The 18,240-nt window shown below is 38.3% G+C and overlaps 1 protein-coding gene across 3 annotated transcripts in view; it reads left to right on the forward strand.

Annotated features, from left to right (window-relative positions):
* Positions 1 to 18,240, forward strand: part of TARP (TCR gamma alternate reading frame protein) — a 59,399-nt gene that overhangs the window by 22,021 nt on the left and 19,138 nt on the right. For 2 of the 3 annotated variants that reach the window (XM_074379805.1, XM_074379804.1), the window contains exon 3: positions 15,146 to 15,199. The exons of the other annotated variant lie outside the window; for it this stretch is intronic. In XM_074379805.1, coding sequence (XP_074235906.1) covers positions 15,146 to 15,199 — 54 coding nt within the window. The remainder of the gene's footprint in view (positions 1 to 15,145; positions 15,200 to 18,240) is intronic. 3 annotated transcript variants of the gene reach the window in all.

Raw genomic sequence — 18,240 nt, forward strand, 5'->3', positions numbered from 1 at the left:
TTACCCCAAAACAAGAAGGAACACAGTCTGAAGCCACCAAGCAATCATTCAGATCAGACTCTGATATGACTCAGATGTTTGAGCTGTCAGGCAGGAAATTTAAAGTAACTGATGAGTACGTTAAAGGCTGCAATGGAAAAGGTAGACAACATACAAGATCAGATCAGAGAATTTCAGCAAAGAGACAGCAATTACATTTTTAAAAATCGAATGAAAGTGCAAGACATAAAAAAAAAAAAAAAGCCACAGTAACAGAAATCAAGGATGCCTTTGAATGGCTCACCAGTAGACCCAATAGAGATAAGGAAAGACTTGGTTAACATGAAGGTAGGCCACTAGATATTACCCAAATTGCAAAGGAGATAAGAAAGAATAAGAGAGAAAGCATATCTTTATGGAACAACAGAACTATGGACAATATCATATTTTCAAACATATTTGTAATGAATCCTAGAAACAAGAGACAAAGGAGCAGAAGAAACATTTGAAAAAGTAATGGCTGAGAATATTCCGAATGTAGTGATAGATATCAAACCACGGAACCAAAAAACTAAGAAAACACCAACCAGGCTAAATATTAAAAACAAAACAAAACACCGAGTCATATTAGATTTAAACTGCGGAAAACCAAAAATAAAGAGAAACTCTCGGAGGCCAAGAGGGAAAAAGCAGATTTTCCGTCAGAAACCACGCAAACAGAAGACATTGGAGTGAAATCTTTAAAGTGTTGAATGAAAAACTATCACTTGGCATAAAGACATCTTCAGGCACGGTAAAAACTGAGAGAATTTATTGCCAGTAGATACACTTCACAGGAAATGTTAGAAGAAGTTATTCAGGCAAAAAAAAATGATATGGGTCAAAAACTTCACCTAAAGAAATGATAAGTACTGGAAATAGAATAAATGAAGGTAAAACATTGTCCTTTAAATCTTATTTCTAAATTGCTGTAAAACAGGAGTTGGCAAACTATTTTTTGTAAAGGGCTAAAGAATAAATATATTCTATGTTGGCAGACAACATAGTCTCTGTCCTAACTACTCAAATGGGCTATTGAAGCACAAAAGTCCTTGCTACTCTTAGGTCTGGAGGGACGTGGAACTGTTAGAACAACCAGGAGGGCATCTGTATTGAAAGGGCCACAGCCAACCCGTCTTACTTTGAGTTCCCCAGGAAGTGAACCTCAGGCTAGTGAACCTGATGAAAGCTAATTTGCTTGGGAGATGCAGGAAGACTAGAAGGAGAGTGAGGAATTGATGTTAAGAAAAGGAAGGCAGATCGTTAAGTTAGTTTAATTAACCGGATAATAAATGAGCAATAGGCGCCTCATAGAGGTTCAAAAAACTAAGTGATCAACTAAACAATAATTTCTTGTTCTTCTGTGCCTGTAATTTGTGGGACTGGTCATGTAAAATAAATGAAATCACAGACCCCTATGTTATCTGATGGTCAGTGTGGTGGTGAACCAGGGAATCTTGCTAAGTGTCAGAACATGACAAGAAAGTAACCACAGAACAGAAAAATGTTCCTGGTGTTATCTTAAGTTATAAAGGCAGATCTTAAAATTGAGCACACATCTTATATCTACCCTGTGAAACAAATGAAAAGGATGAGCATATATTAGCCTGTAAGGAAATACACCAAACTTTTCATAATAATTGCCTCTGGGTGGTGGGGACAAAAAGAGATTGTTTTCTCCCCTGTGTTTCTTTATGACTCCTCTGAATCTACGCTTGTTTTATTAAAAGAAATAACAACGACCTTCGTTTTTGAAATGTATTAAAAACGTTTTGTTTTAGCGGATCACCTGAGGTCGGGAGTTCAAGACCAGCCTGACCAACATGGTGAAACCCCATCTTAAAAAAAAAAAAAAAGTTTTGTTTTAAAAGTATACTTCGAGGACACCTGTAAGTTCCCATTTAATGGTAACATTTGAAAGTAAGAGAATCTGAAGCAAGTTTTCTCTGGCTGGGCTGTCTATAGGATAAAGCTGGGTCTTACGTAATTTAGCTCTTCCCTTAGCCTAGATTTACAGCTGTGAAAAACAACCATGTTATAACACTTGCCCCAGCTGGGTGCAGTGTCTCATGCCCGTAATCCCAGCACGTTGGGAGGCCGAGGCGGGTGGATCACGAGGTTAGGAGATGGAGACCATCCTGGCCAACTTGTTGAAACCCCGTCCCTACTAAAAATACAAAAATTATCTGGGCATGGTGGCACGTGCCTGTAATCCCAGCTACTTGGGAGGCTGAGGCAGGAGAATCGCTTGAACCAGGGAGTTGGAGGTTGCACTCCAACCTGGTGACAGACCAAGACTCTGTCTCAAAACAACAACAAAACAAAACAAACAAAAAAAACTTGCCCGTGAGGCACCTCAAAGGCAGACTTTAAGGTTTCTCTCTTTCTCTTTCTCTCTGTTTTAGACCAATAAAGAATGTTTATCCTTTAACAAGAAAATGGCTCTTTACACAAACATCTTCAGATAGTAAAAATCACACAGCAATGAGAAATCTACTGATATGATATATTGAGTTAGAAAACCGGTTACACAGGATGTTTGAGTGAATAGCATGGGTCCCTTCCCCTGCAGTCTACAGGTATTAGCTGTGTGTTCAGAGTGCGCTTCCTCTTTTCACATCAGACCTCAGATTTTCTCTGTGATTAGAATACCCCATATTTGGCCACCTCTCTGGACAAGTGCTTATAGAATGCTGCTCCTGCTCCCGGGCATCCTGATGGCCTCCCTGTGGACGTGTGAGTTGCTTTAGCCAAGGGACATCTCGTTCATTGGAAGGGAGGCACAGAAAGTGTGGATATTTATTTATTTTTATTGTAGATATTTATTTATTTTTATTGTTTTAAGTTCAGGGGTACATGTGCAGGTTTGTTATATAGGTAAACTTGTGTCATGGCGGTTTGTTGTACAGATTATTTTGTCACCCAGGTGCTAAACCTGGTACTCATTCATTATTTTTCCTTATCCTCTCCCTCCTCCTACCCTCCGCCCTCTGATAGGCACCAGTGTCTGTTGTTTCCCTCTTTGCGTCCATGTGTTTTCAACATTTAGTTCTCACTTATAAGTGAGAACATGTGGTATTTGGTTTTCCGTTCCTGTGTCAGTTTGCTAAGGATAATGGCCTCCAGCTCCACCCATGTCCCTGAAAGGACATGATTTTGTTCTTTTTATGGCTGCATGGTATTCTGAGGTATCCCCATCAATCCCATTACTGGGCATATACCCAAAGGAATTTAAATCATTCTATTATAAAGACACATCCATGCATATGTTTATTGCAGCGCTATTCACAATAGCAAAGACATGAATCAACCTAAGTGTAGACATTTAAATAGCACCATTTTCAGGTGGAACAAAGCCACATGGTCATTCAAGCTAAGCTGACAAATTCCACCATTACCTTGAATTCTTCAGGAAGAAAATGTAAACTTTACACTCAAGCTTTCCCTTAATATATAACAACCATACTATCTTAAAGAACATCAACATTTCATATTGAAAAATTTCAAAATTTTTGTTTTTTCTTTCAGACACAAGTGGAGACAATCTCATAACACAACTTGTAACATCCATCACCAAGAAAAAAGGAAATACAGCATTTCTTGAATGCCGAATAAAACCCAATACCTTTAAGAAGAATGTATGTGTACACTGGTACCACCAGAAGCCAGACCGATCCCTAAAACGAATTCTGTATATCTCCTCAAATGAAAATATTGTCCATGAACAAGGTTTTAGTGAGGAAAGATATGAAGCAAAGAAACGGCAAAATGACTTGTCCTCCAGCCTGAGAATACACCGAGTCACAGAGGAGGACGCAGGGATGTATTACTGTGCTTGCTGGGACACACTGTGTCAAATGCTCCACTGTAACTGAACAAAAAGGCCTTCATAGCCCCTTACACCTGTGCAAACACACACACCTCCTCCTTTCTACCTCCCAGAGGCAACCTGGCTGCTGGCTACAGAGCACTTTTCTCTGGTGTGTTTGTCCTGAGCAAAGTCTGAGCAGGATCCCAAAAGCCCAATATCTGATGCTTCTTTCAATGAGAAACTTTATTATCCAGCCTCACCCCTCTGCAGCCTGCATTGGATTTTGGGCTGGTTTATTAACTTTGAGTGAATGAAAGAGTGCTAGAAAATACAAGGCCTTTTGAGTGACATAGACCTGGGTTTCGAATTGCTGCTGGGAATACTGACAGTGTGATCTAGGAAAGTTCCTAATGCTTTTTCATTCTGTTTAGCCAGCTTCAAGTGGGGCTAACATTAGCCACCTCATAGATTCACTGAGGTTTGAATGAGCCTCCATATATGAAAGTTTCTGACCTAGTGCTCAACAAATCACTTCCTTTGTGTCCTTTCCCATTATGACTAAATCATTGAGCCATCTCAGCTAAAATAGCTAAAATAAAATTATTAAAATATAAAATAAAAAGCTAAAATAGTGATACTTAGAGACTCTATTTTGAGGTGAAGTTTCACTCTTGTTGCTCTGGCTGGAATGCAATGGCATGATCTCAGCTCACTGCAACCTCCATCTCCTGGGTTCAAGTGATTCTCCTGCCTCAGTCTCCCAAGTAGCTGGGTAGCTGGGATTACAGGCATGCACCACTCGCCCAGCTAATTTTTTTTTTTTTTTCAGTAGAGATGAAGTTTCTCCATGTTGGCCAGGCTGATCTCGAACTCCTGACCTGAGGTCATCCACCCACCTCAGCCTCCCAAAGTGCTGGGATTACAGGCATGAGCCACCACACCTGGCCGCTTAGAAACTCTTAAAAAATAGGCCAGGCATGGTGGCTCACACCTGTTGTAATCCCAGCACTTCTGGAGGCCAAGGTAGAAGGATCGCTTTAGGCTAGGAATTTCAGACCAGTTCAGGCAACATAATGAGACCTGTCTCTGAAAAACATGCAAAAATTATCTGGCTGTGGAGGTAGTCACTTGTAGCCCTAGCTATTTGGAAGGCTAAGGTGGGAGGATTACTTGAGCCCAGAAATTCGAGGCCTCAGTAAGCTATGATGGTGCCCCTGCCTCCCAGCCTGGGTAACAGAGCTAGAGCTTGTCTCTAAATAAATATAAATCACGTCTTACATCGTCCCCCAAACAACAGTAAATTATAACATGAATTCTGAAAAACTAAAAACGCACATGGGAAGAGTGGAGGGTAATGAACCAAAAAGGCTTCTTTCCTCTAAAATTTTGCTTCAGTCACAGCAGAGTATAACATCACAGTGTCTAAAGCAGTAAATACACGAATTGTTAATATTTATCACACTGCAAGTTTTGGGCACACTCCTAATCTATAAACATACATAGTATTGCAAGAGGTTGCAAGAGTTTAATCCCATTTGTTCCTCCAATACTCCTGATCATGCATAGTTACTCACAACTCTGACTAAATATGGTGAAAACGGGAGAGGAAACAGAGGTCAAAGATAGAGGTATTTGAAGTAACACTTCATCATTCTCAGCAAACCGACACAAGAACAGAAAGCCAAACACCGCATGTTCTCACTCATAGGTGGGTGTTGAACAATGAGAACACGTGGACTCAGGGAGAGGAGCATCACACACTGGGGGCAGTTGTGGGGGTTGGGGAGAGACAGTTGGGGTGGGGAGAGAGGGGAGGATGGGGAGGGATAACACGGGGAGAAACGCCAGATATAGTATGCACCTAAAGTAAAATAAATAAATAAATAAATACAAACAAACAATAGGAGGGAATTGCTCCAAAGGGGAAGTTAACATTGATTTATTATAAGCGAAGTGTTTTCATCAGATCTGGGATTTGATAGTTTCTTCACACCAAATACCACTGCAGCAGCTCTCACTGCGAAGGACTTTTCATTGGTTCCGAAACAAACCTTTCCCTCCCCGTCACACAGCAAGGGCTCCACCGCATCTTCAGTCCTAACCTGTGGTCCCTTGTAGCGGCTACTCCAACTAGCCACGGGCAATGTCAACCTCATGGGTTTTCCTTGTGTCTTTGGCTTGAGTTTGTAGGTTGACTTTACTCCTTTCTCATCATTTCATAATAATTTTTGTGTCCACAGTCGACTGTTTTCAGAGCCTCTCATTGCTCTTCCTCGCTTTTCAGATGGAGACAACAAAATGAGAATATCTCAGGACCAACTCTCCTCCAGCCGCAGAGTAGACAGAGCAGTGCACATAGGCTGCAAGCTGTCTGAGCTTCCCCTCGAGAACAGCACTGTGTACTGGTATCAACGAAAGGAAGGGGAGCCCCTGAAGTGAATCCTTTATGGCTCAGCAAAAAATGACAAGCAAGACAGGCCTAATCCCCGTTTGGAGGCAGATATAGATGATAATATCTTTTACCTGATCATTAACGATGTTGCCAACTTGGATGAAGCCACCTATTACTGTGCCTGATGGGATATCACAGTGTCACAGCGTCAGAAGGGACCTGTAAGAAAATCTTCCTTTGACCACCCCCGACTGCTTTCACACTCATGCAGCCACAGCAGACTAACGCTCTTGTTCATTGGTTCACAGCCTGTTTGAACAGGGAAGGCCTTGGAATATATTTCGCCCAATGTCCCCACTTCAAATGAGGAAGCTGGGCCACAGACAGCAAGTGACTTGTGTCCAGCTAGTTAGCCACAGAGGTAGGGCCACACTGCGTTTCAGATTCTCAGTCCAGTGCCTCTTCCTGCCTCCCTTGTGGTCAGTGCTGAATTTCTTTTGGCAAAATCACATTTTTTTCAAATGGGAACTGTGACAACTATGTGTTGTCTTCCTCAGTGGTACCCCCAGGCCCCAATCAAGTCGGATATAGACCAAACATGTATGTGATTACCACACTGCTGAGAAGGGGACAAAATGTCAGCAGGGATGAACTCCACGCTCCATCTACCCATGTCGTTTTCCCACAGCTACTTACTGCCCTTTTTTTCTGTAGCTTCCTATCTGTTATGAAACCCATACTAATTGGAGCGATTGCCCTGGTGTACCCATCACACATATGGGCATGTGAGAAGTAGAGATTAACTTTTTATCTGACTAGATTAGTAAATTCTTATAATAGAAGGATCTGCTGAACCAAGGCTGGGGTTTCCTCCTCTTCGCTCTGAAACCTGAAACCAATCCTAACTGTCTAGCCGTGCACATGGTTCACATTGGGCAGCCCTGGCCTGCTTTCTGCCTTGAGAGAGTGACTTAGGACTTGTTCATGTCCTAGGCCTTACCAGCTACACCTTGAAAATAGCAAGAACAATAGTAGCAACCGTATCTATATGATTACATCATAGCTCAGTACCTTTCTTTTTGGATGTCTGATAAATAGCCAAAAAAAATTATTGATTCCAATTCCACTCCCTTCCCCTAATCTCCAAGCATGTATTATTTTTCTCTTCAGACTTTCTTACTGCGGTACATGGCAAGCATATATTGTATCATCTAATGCAATGGCAAGGGTGTTTTCTCAAGCAGATAGTGTTTTGTTGATCTGCATTTTTTATTTCTCCTGGTAATGAGAGAAGAGGTGAGGAGACCCAACTATTATTGAGTTTCCTGTGATGTAAGATCTGAAGGGAGGTTATGGGAACCCTGGAAACTAGTTTCACCTGCCAGAAAGTCACCCACAAACCAGGCCCAACTCTGTGTGGCCCAATCTGAGATTGGAATAGGCTGTGTCAACAGGGCTCCCGACTGAAACACTGTGGACTCAGTGCAGAGAACACCCAGTCTTCTCTCTAACTTACTGCAGGTTTAGAAACTCTTTGTGTTTCCGCTGACATGTGCAGGGTAATAGACAAGCCATGACAGCAATGATTGTCATTCTGAAGTGCATGGCCCAAATGGTCCCATGGATGCTATAATCTCCTGGTGTCACTGAAAGACAAATAAAAAGAAGGTAAATTGTAAGATATAATTCGTTATTCAGATTCAACTAGCCTCATTCCTCACAGATTATTTTGCTAGGTGTTTGCAGTGACTACGCATTGCTTTTGAGAATATCCAAGTTAACCATTTCATCTGCTTTTTATTTCATTTGACATGTTCTGTGATTCCTAGAAAGCAACACCCAGTATCCTACATATGGCCATTTGAGATACAGATTCTCTGTATTATACAGACCTAGACTACACCTGGAAACTGTGTTTCTCCCATGCACATCTTTCCAATTACATTCAAACAGTGAAGTAATTGATGAACAGGGTTTGGGATCTTGAAAACTTGAGTAAAATCCTAGCTCAGTTTGAACTCCCTAATTCTGTTTCCTCACATGACTTTTAATGGTAATAACAATTTATGGGGTAAAGCTGAAAGAGATAAATGCATAATTGGTGCCTGATTTTTGGTAGACCCTATATTTATGAGTTTTCTTTCACTATCAGAGAGCACAGGCTTATGGATTGCCATCCTGGATCAGGGGGAAGGGAAGTGAAAAGGAGATTTGGGGCTTAGAGTAGAATATTAATTTCTCAAGACATTCCAGACACAAGAGTCTTTTATGTAAATGTTTCTTGTTTGCCCAAAAGACACAAGTGTTTCATCAGGCATGTTTGCCTGTGGGGGCAATATCAGTTGAAAAGTGGCTATAATATGCATAGTGGCGTGTTAAATACCGCAATTGCAAAAGAAACCCTAAAAGACTAAATCATCAGGTTAAGAATGAAGACAGATGGCAAAATTGCTAAAAGGCAGAATCTGCTTGAGAGTGCAGTGACCTGACCTCTTGCAGAGACTGCTCTGGTGTTTTCAGAAACAAGTGAAGATCTATTGTACTATATTGTAATATATCTGATATCATCCAAGTGATAACATATGTGAAATCAAATTATGCTAAATTATGAAAGTTAGTGGTTCAGAGATTGTCAATATGTGATTTTTTTTATCTCTTGTACGTATCAGATAATGTGTTTATTTCACTTCAGGCAGTTGTCTGCCCATGTTTCTTCTCCGACGTGTCTTAACTGACTTCTATACCCAATTTAGTTAAGATCCGTTAAAATTTCTAAAAGATAAACCAATGTGAAAAAATGTGCAAATGATTATTTTGGTTCATGTTGGCAACCAAATCCTGAAATGAAATATGAGATACATCTTTATTACCTTTTGATGGTCTAACAAATTTGGCTGGAGCTGTTCTCTATGAAAGTGATTAACACCAAACTTGAAAAAGTAATGCAAAACTTCAAGCAATGCAGTGCCAACTTGTGCTTTACCTCACTTGATTTACTTGTTGTTTATATATTTATTCATTCATAACCCATCTTCTTGGAAACAGGATTTAAGTTGCCTCAGTTAGTTATCTCAAGACATGACAAATGTGGGAGGGGGGAAGTTTGTGTTCCAAAGCATAGGGTTAGAAGCAAAATTTCTCATCTTTATACACATTCATTTAGGTTTCATTTTATGCCTTTAATAAAAAACTGGACATTATGGTCTTCACATAGCTCTTTATTTTTTTGTAAATTTAATAAAAGATGTTATAATTTGTTACTTACTTTTTTACATTTTATTACTTACATCCTTCTCTTGAAATGTAGACACTTTCTAAGACTTCTGATACTTCCCCACGTGGTCCTGGGATAAGGAAAAGCAGAAGACAAATAGGAATTGAGTGGGCAGCAGCCCGTCTGTGACAGGTGCAAACGGTAATTGACAGTCTGAAGTAACAATAACTTAGAAGTTTCAGATAAAAAGACACAGAAACAGAATATTTCCATTTTACCTTGCGAAGTGAAGTCTCTCTGTCTGAATTACTGCATAATCAGTTTTTAGCACCTGCTGTGTCCCAGGCTCTATTATGAATATCGTACAAAATTCCTGGGAAATAGGTCTAATTCTCTTCTTAAAAGATGAGGAAACCAAGGCTCTTAGAAGTGTCTGCTCAAGGGCACAGCACCAAGAATGGAAGAACTGGAATCCGAACCTGGGTTTTCTCATTTTAAAGTGTCTTTTTTTTCCTCATTCCCAGCTTCCTGAGATAATAATTTATTGCATAAGAATCTTTTAAAAACTCAAGTAAACCTGTTAATGTTTATTGCTCCAGCCACTCTGTCCGTCGCCACCATCACTGCAGCAACGCAGGTCCTCGGTTGCCTCTTACTGGTTTCTGGGGACCACCTGTACAGCCATCTGCTTCACCTTAACTGCTGTCCTGGTCACTGCCCCTTCCTTTCTGCTCGACATTTATCTTCCCAAAGTGCAAATGTGATCATGTCACTTTTCTCCCTAAATCTTCTAGCAGGTCTTCCATTATCTATCCTTCTTTGAAAAACATTTATTTGAAAATACTATAAAAACAGAAAATCTTCCACATTCTTACTTTTTAAAAATTAATGTGTTAAGATTCTCCTACCCTATATCCATCCCGTGCCCCTTTACCCAATGGATACAATTATTCTCCTACATGTTCCTTCTAGCTTTGTAATTTTAATCTATTTGGGTCCTATGTTACATGAGGTGAGGTAGAGTGGTATTTTTATTTTCCCAAAGAATTATTTTCCTAATGTCCATTTCTAAACAATCCATCATCATCTTACAATTTTTTTTTTTTTTTTTTTTTTTTTTTGAGACGGAGTTTCACTCTTGTTACCCAGGCTGGAGTGCAATGGCACGATCTCGGCTCACCGCAACCTCCACCTCCTGGGTTCAGGCAATTCTCCTGCCTCAGCCTCCTGAGTAGCTGGGACTACAGGCACGCGCCACCATGCCCAGCTAATTTTTTGTATTTTTATTAGAGACGGGGTTTCACCATGTTGACCAGGATGGTCTCGATCTCTCGACCTCGTGATCCGCCCGCCTCGGCCTCCCAAAGTGCTGGGATTACAGGCGTGAGCCACCATGCCCGGCCCCCATCATCTTACAATTTTAAAATGTTACAGTGTGTTTTAAATAGCCACACATACTTGACACATTTTCTGGAGAATTTCTGTTTTATTTGTCTGTCTCATTATTCTTACATCATTATCTTACTATCTCAGTAGCTTTGTGATAAGTATTAAGACCTGCTATGCCAAATGTCTATTTGCTGAACCATTTTTTAGAAAATTCTTTTTCTATCATTTCATATTTATTCATCCCTATACAATTTAAAATGAACTTATCTAGCCCAGCATTAAACCTTATACCCTAGAGCAACAACATGTCATAGTAATTTTGACTGAAATTGGTGAAAATTTATAGATGAATTTAAGATGTATTGGCCTCTTTATGGTAGGAGCTTTTGATCCATCAATGTATGTTTCTCCATTTATTTAGATTTTATTGTATGCCTTTAGGAAAACTGAATACTGTGTTCTTCATATCGTTGTTGTATTTTTTGTAAATTTAATAAAATAGTTTACAATTCATTACTTTTTTACATTTTATTACTTAAATCCTTCATGGCTCTTGAAATATTGACAGCTTCTAAGACATCTGATGCTTCCCCTCATGGTCCTAGAATAAGGAAGACCAGAGGACAGAGAGATTGAATGGGCATCACTCCATCTGTGACAGGTGTAAAGGGTAATCGGCAGCTGCAAGTAATAATTTTGAATTTTCTATTAAAAAGAAACCCTTTCCAAACATAATTTCCACTCAACCCTGTTGTCCTCTCCATTGGATTGGGAGCTGTGAGCTGCCATGGATGGATAGGTGCCCTCTGTGACCTCATTCTTACCTTCCTGAATGAGGACTCATGGTACTTCGGCTGGAGCACGGGTAGATCTTGAGTGGACAGAGAGGTTGTCACGCACGGCCTGTCCTCAGTCCTTTCAACTGAACACCTCATCTGTACTCAGGAGATCACACAGCAGACTCTGGTTTAAGATTGCAGATTTTTCAACATATCAGATAACTGGATTTTGGAGGGGGGTGTCATGGCATGGTTTAAATAAAGAATCTATTATTTCATGGGAGATAGAATTCTACAAATTTCTTCTGCTATTCCAGGAAAAATAATAGTCATTGCAGAACACATTTTCTTTTTTGGCATTGCTTTGGTAAAGTATCACGTTGCCAAATGGTAGAGGTGGCTTTTTGAAAGTAGAGACCTTTGTTTAAATTTCTCAAGTATGTCTGCGTTGACACATTTGCATTTTCAGTTACTAAAGAGCTTCCTCCTTTCAGAACTATCTTCCCAAATCGCTAACAGAGAGGCCCTGGTGTTTGTGAGAACAGGAGAGCTTTTCCTTTGATGTAATCTCAAAGCAATTTCGACAAATTCAGCACCTGGAAATTAAAAGAAAAAAAAGACAATTCTGAATACTCTTCCTAGTAATTTAGAAAAATAGTGGGTTGACCCATTGAGCCTGCTGTTTTCTCTTCCTGCTTCCCCCCCGCCCCCATTTCCCTTTTCTGTTGGTGCTTTTCAAAAATTACTACCTTAAAAGAAAACAGGTAATTTATTAGGGAAAATGACAAACTATCAGATGTCACAATACCTATATTCAAGGACTTCCAAAAAAGCCAGAAGATCAAATTGCTACTTCAAAGTTGTTGGATTGCTAGTCATGTCATGAAGATCAGAAGGTTGAGATTTTTGTAGAAGCTTAGACCAGTGTGATAGCACCAGTTGGATCAAGATATTTGCAGAGGGGACTAAGCTCATAATAACTCCACCTGGTAAGTAACTTTTTTTTTCTGCTTTTATCCCCGTAATGAAAAACTGATAGATGCTTTATAGAAAAAAATGATCAACCTTATCTGAACCTTTCACATTCCTGGCCTCAGTATACAAACAGCAATTTTGCCTGTCTGTAAGCAGATTGAAATTCTACACACACACACACACACACACACACACACACACCCCGTAGACTCTGGCTAGAAATTAAAATGTTTTGAGAACCGTGTCTGTATACCATTGGCGTAAGTCCTTGGTCCAAGGACACTTTTTTGTAGGTCTTTTAAGTAAGAGACATAAAAATGGAATTTTATTAATTACCCCTTCTCTGTATTTTGAGATATAACATAGTGCTCCCTTCTTCTGGTAGCCTGCCAAACCCATATTATTAATTTTTATCTCATCCTGAGAAACAGTGAAGAAAAAATGAATTCTTATAGTAAATTACTATAGAAGGTCAATACATCCCATTTGTTACTGCTCTTGTTTCTTTGAAGGAGGTTAAGGTCATTCAACATTTATACTATTGGAACTCTGCTGTATCACCTGGAAATGGCCCAGTTTAATAGAATTTGTAAGTTCAAACAGCCATTTCAGCTCCATGGTGAATGAAAAGAGTCTTCATGATTTTACATCTTCATTTGTTCATTCATCCTCTCAGCAAATATTAATTGAATTGTTCTGGATGTTAGAGATAAAAAGGCAAACAAGACGCAGTCTCAACACTCAAAAGCTGCCAGTCTGGCAGATAAGTATTCTAGATTCTGGCTTGGCTGGGCCCTGCCTGTGTTCTTTGGCCTGTGGCTGCCAGAGAAGCGAAGGTCTTGGGTTCATGAGCTCATTTTCTTTCTTAATTTGTGTAGTAGTTATTGCTTATAAGATCTATGTATTGTGTTTGGTGGAATAATTTGATAAAATGACCCAATATTGTCCCCTTAAGGAGAAAATTAATATTAGTAAAGTTTATTGAGAGCCAGATACCATCCTAATAGTTTCAGTGCATTATCTCATTCCTCATCAGACCTATACAGGAGATCCTCTTATTTTCATTTCACAGATGAGGATACCGAGGCCTAGAGAAGATCAGTTATTTTCTTAAAGTCACATGACTAGTCACTGTGGCAGTTTAGGATCTAGCTAAGGCTGTCTGGATATTCCAAAGTGCCTCATCTGGACCCTTATGTGATGTTTAGAAATATTAAGTCATATTTTTATACTTTGAATATTTCCTCTTCTGTAGCTTGATTGCATGAATAGACACTTTAGTTGACTGTTTTTGTAGTAACAAGTCACAATTTGTATTACTATTTGTACATGAATACAATTCTTCTGCTTCTAATTATGACACTGAAATGCTCTCTCCTCCAAAAAGTCATGTGGAATGTGAATTTATTAAATACTCAAAATATAATTTTTAGGTTATTTCTATAGAATGGGTCATTTTGACATCATTCCACTCAGTTGTCTTTCTGTATTGGCATCAAATTTGCTAGATATGTTGAAACTAATAAAGGAGCTATTGCAACTATGCTATATTGCAGTACTAAGCTGCATAACTTGGAGCTGCCTCAGATTCTCTGGTGAGTAGCACAAAATTTAATTCAATGATCGGGAAACTGTAAGGGTATTTCCAAGTCAAAAGGAGCAGTCTTTCAGCAATGAATCATCATTAAGAATTCATTTTTGTAACAACTCTTCTAGTATTCTATCAGTGAGAACTGGATTCTAAAAAGAAGTTACTTTATTTATTTTTATTTATTTATGTATTTATTTTTTGAGATAGAGTCTCTGTCACACAGGCTGGAGTGCAGTGGCATGATCTCTGATCACTGCAAACTCCACTTCCCGAGTTCAAGCGATTCTCTTGCTTCTGCTTCCTAAGTAGCTGGAATTACAGGCACCTACCACCATGCCTGGCTAATTCTTTTGTATTTTTAGTAGAGACGAAGTTTCATCATGTTGGCCAGGCTGGTTTTGAACTCCCAACCTCAAGTGGTCTGCCCCCACCTCAGCCTCCCAAAGTGCTAGGATTACAAGAACGAGCCATTGCACCCGGCCAAAAAGAAGTTACTTTAGAATCAATCTAGATACCCATCCCTCCATACATATGAATCACAAAATACCTGTAAATCATATTGAATTATCTATTTATTAAATGTCAAACTTAAGTATACTATTATTCTTTCTCTTTGAAAATTAGGAAAATACTAACTCTAAATTACACTTAAGACAAAGTGCATACACGAAAACTCTTTAGGGAAGATTTAGAAGATTCAGGCAAAATCATGAGAAAAGGTAAAATCAGACTCTCCAATGTATATGACACAAGGAGAGAATGTACATAACCCAAAGTGTGCAGGATAGGGTAAGGTCGGTTCTTAAATTCCTAATTACATTCAGGTCTATTGTGGTTTTGTTTGAGCTTTGTCTTGGCTTAATGTCAACGGGGCCAATTTTTATGTATTTATGTAAATACTGAAAAAAATGTTGGCACAATTTTAAAACAAACACAAAGGGAGTTTCTTATAAAGGCTTCTCAGGTGGTGGGCAAGAGTTTGGCAAAAAAATCAAGGTGTTCGGTCCCGGAACAAAGCTCATCATTACAGGTACGTTTTCTTTAAATTTTGCAATGTAAAGAAGGATGGGAGGTAGGCATGCAGCAGCTGGCTCAGAATTCTAGGATCCCCTCCTGGTTTGGTCACTAATCATGGTGAAATCTCTAGAATTCAAGTGACTTAGATCATGCCTTAGGAGTCAGACCTTCTCCTGCTCTAATATGGGAGACATTACTAAGAAGCTTTGACCAACTGTGGCTCTCTAAAGGAGGGAGACCTTTGGTATCTCTCTTTGAAAGTTTTGTAAACAAGTTTAGTTTAGAAATTTTATTTCTTCAATTTTAAAAATAACCAATGGAAAAGAGTGAAAACGAATCAGCTCTCCTCATCATTTGGTCACTGAAAGATGAAATATTTGATAATTTGACCAAAGGATGATTAACATCAAGTGTCAAAGTATTTAACAGTGTGACCATATTCAAAAGTGACATAAGCTGCATTTATTGTTTTTATAAATCAGTTCAATAAGTTAATTTATTATTTGTTAGCCTAAGCTTAAAGATGCAATTTTGCTTGGATGAGAGAAAGCATCTTATAAAGATACTCTTAGTCTATTAGATCCACTGAAATGAAGGTTTTCAGAGAATTTTCACAAAGTTCATAAAGCATTGAAAAAAGGGAAAGCAATTATATATTTTTGTTTCCTTAGTGGTTGAGATCATATGATAAAAGGAACTTATAAATTAACAAGTGACCTCCCAATTCTCTTTTATTCAAATGACTTAATGTAAATTATAGCAATCAAATTCATAATTTGTAATTTTCTGAGAAGTGATTTTTCAGGAAAATGTGGTACAGGAAAAAGTACAGACTTTCTTTCTTGATGACTCGTGGGTCTACTACTTTCTATGTACTGTAACTGTGCTTTAGGAAGAGTGCTTTGATTCACCAATTATTCAAATTATAAAAATAATGATTAATTATAGAAAAATTGGAAAACACACAAAAATAAAAAAAATTACAATTTTAAGTTCACCCTCATCACATTATCATTTTATTATACTTTCGTTTCAACATTTTTCTATGCTTTTTGTCTATTTTAGAAAGTTGGAATCATAGGAAATACACAATAATAGATCTGGCTTTTTCACCTTCACACTACTTCATAAACATTTTTTTCAAATGTCCTTAATATTTTTCAATAACAGAACAAAGTTGAAACTTCTGATTTCCAGTTGATCTGTACAATAAATATAATGGAGATTATTTATCTCATATGAATGTTGTAAAGATTAAATGAAATTAAATATGGAATTACCTGCCAGAATGCCTGGCACTTGGTAGGTGATAGAAATATTAATTTCTCTTCCAGAATTCAAGTTATGACCCATGAGAGGTCTTTATAAACTCGGGAATACAGATAAATGTATCAATCCCCATCTGTTCAACAGCTCACTTCAGAACAAATATCACTATCTGTAAAATGCTTTCTATTTCTAAACGACTAACTGTACTTGCTTCCAAAAGTAATTAGAATGTTTTGTGTATTATCTCTAACATAATCTGCCTGAATAAAAGGTGATTTTTCATTTTCCAGAGAAAATATATAGAAGTTTAAGAAAAATCTATATTTTTCCCTTCCCCCAACTTCATTATGTAAACTTACAAGAATCTAGTAAAACAGTCAAATGTCTACTTATAACTTCAATTTCTTAACTGGATCATACCTGCAAAGTTAAAAATTATATCAATAGCAGTATCAGTTGAGAAATATTACCTTTTGTGCCCTTATATTTAATTAAAAATTTTGTTTCAATGCTTCACATGCATCTAAAACATCTACCTTAGAGCAAATTTCTAAGCCATCTGAGGTCTCAGTGTCCATTTTGGAATCCCCATAGGATGGTGTCTCTGAATATTTTATCCCAAGAAACAATTATCCACTCACAAAATAAAAGGAATTTCTTTTTTTTTTTTTTCCAATTTATTCTGTTCTTCTACATTTGTATGAAGTAAGTAAAAACTGCAGGGACCTTAGCCCCACTAATAATGACCAAATCCATGATAAATTTCTTTGCTTTTTTTTTCTTTTATCAGTGCATTTTACCAAAACTAGCATTCATTGAGTTCATTTCATGTTGATATCTCATCTAGTTCGTACTTTTGGATCAAAGCGGAGTGTTAGAAGAACATTTTTAAATATGAGAGGTTACACAAGGACTGTAACATACATTAGACAACTCCCCATATAACGAGAGAAAATTTTGGGAAAGAAAGCCTCATTTTATGTTCTGGCACTTTCTATCTAAATTTAGTATGTAGGTGTCCCTATCACAGAGGTAGGATTTGCAAACATAATTCTCTATTCCTGTGTCTTATGTGAGCCTGATCTTACAAAACAATCAACTGCTGGAGACAAAAGAGAAGCATGCTATAATGCACAAACCATATGTTATTTACTTAAGCTACCTGTTTTCAAAATCTATTTGAGAAGACCTAAATTAAAATACACAAGTATAGTCAGACCGTTAGGTAAACACAGATGATCAAAAGCTCTATGGAAAGGAGAAGGAAAAATGCCTGTGATTGTCTAGCAAGGAGCACAGGTTAAAATTTTATGCTCAAAGGCAGGAGAAAAAGGTAGGGGAATACATACTTCTTACTAACTGTAAAAAGCAGCACACCAAATCTTCAAATATAATATATTTTCCATTACAAAATTAGAAAAGGTCTTTGATGCATGAGTCCTTTAGAAGGAAATAGAAGAGTGGGCTTTGCCTTCAACTTCCGTTTTGGAAAATGAAAGGAATGGCCATGAAGCAAACCCATTGTATATTACTGCATCCGTTCTGTGGGAATCCCGACATTTAATGAAATGAACAGACGGTGATGCTCAGCAGACATGATCATGCAGATAACATGTAGTGATTTAAAGTGATAACAGAAAGATGGATTTGAGGACCATGCCTCCTGCCATTTCTCTAGCCATTCTGCCTTGAAGGGCCAAAACAGGAGTTTTAAGTTGGACTTTTGCATGAATTCAGAAGACAGTCTGAGGCTGAAATTTCTGATAAAACTTGGAATGCAGATAT

This window comes from Saimiri boliviensis, chromosome 10 (genome assembly GCF_048565385.1).
Source record: "Saimiri boliviensis isolate mSaiBol1 chromosome 10, mSaiBol1.pri, whole genome shotgun sequence".
Classification (NCBI taxonomy): domain Eukaryota; kingdom Metazoa; phylum Chordata; class Mammalia; order Primates; family Cebidae; genus Saimiri; species Saimiri boliviensis.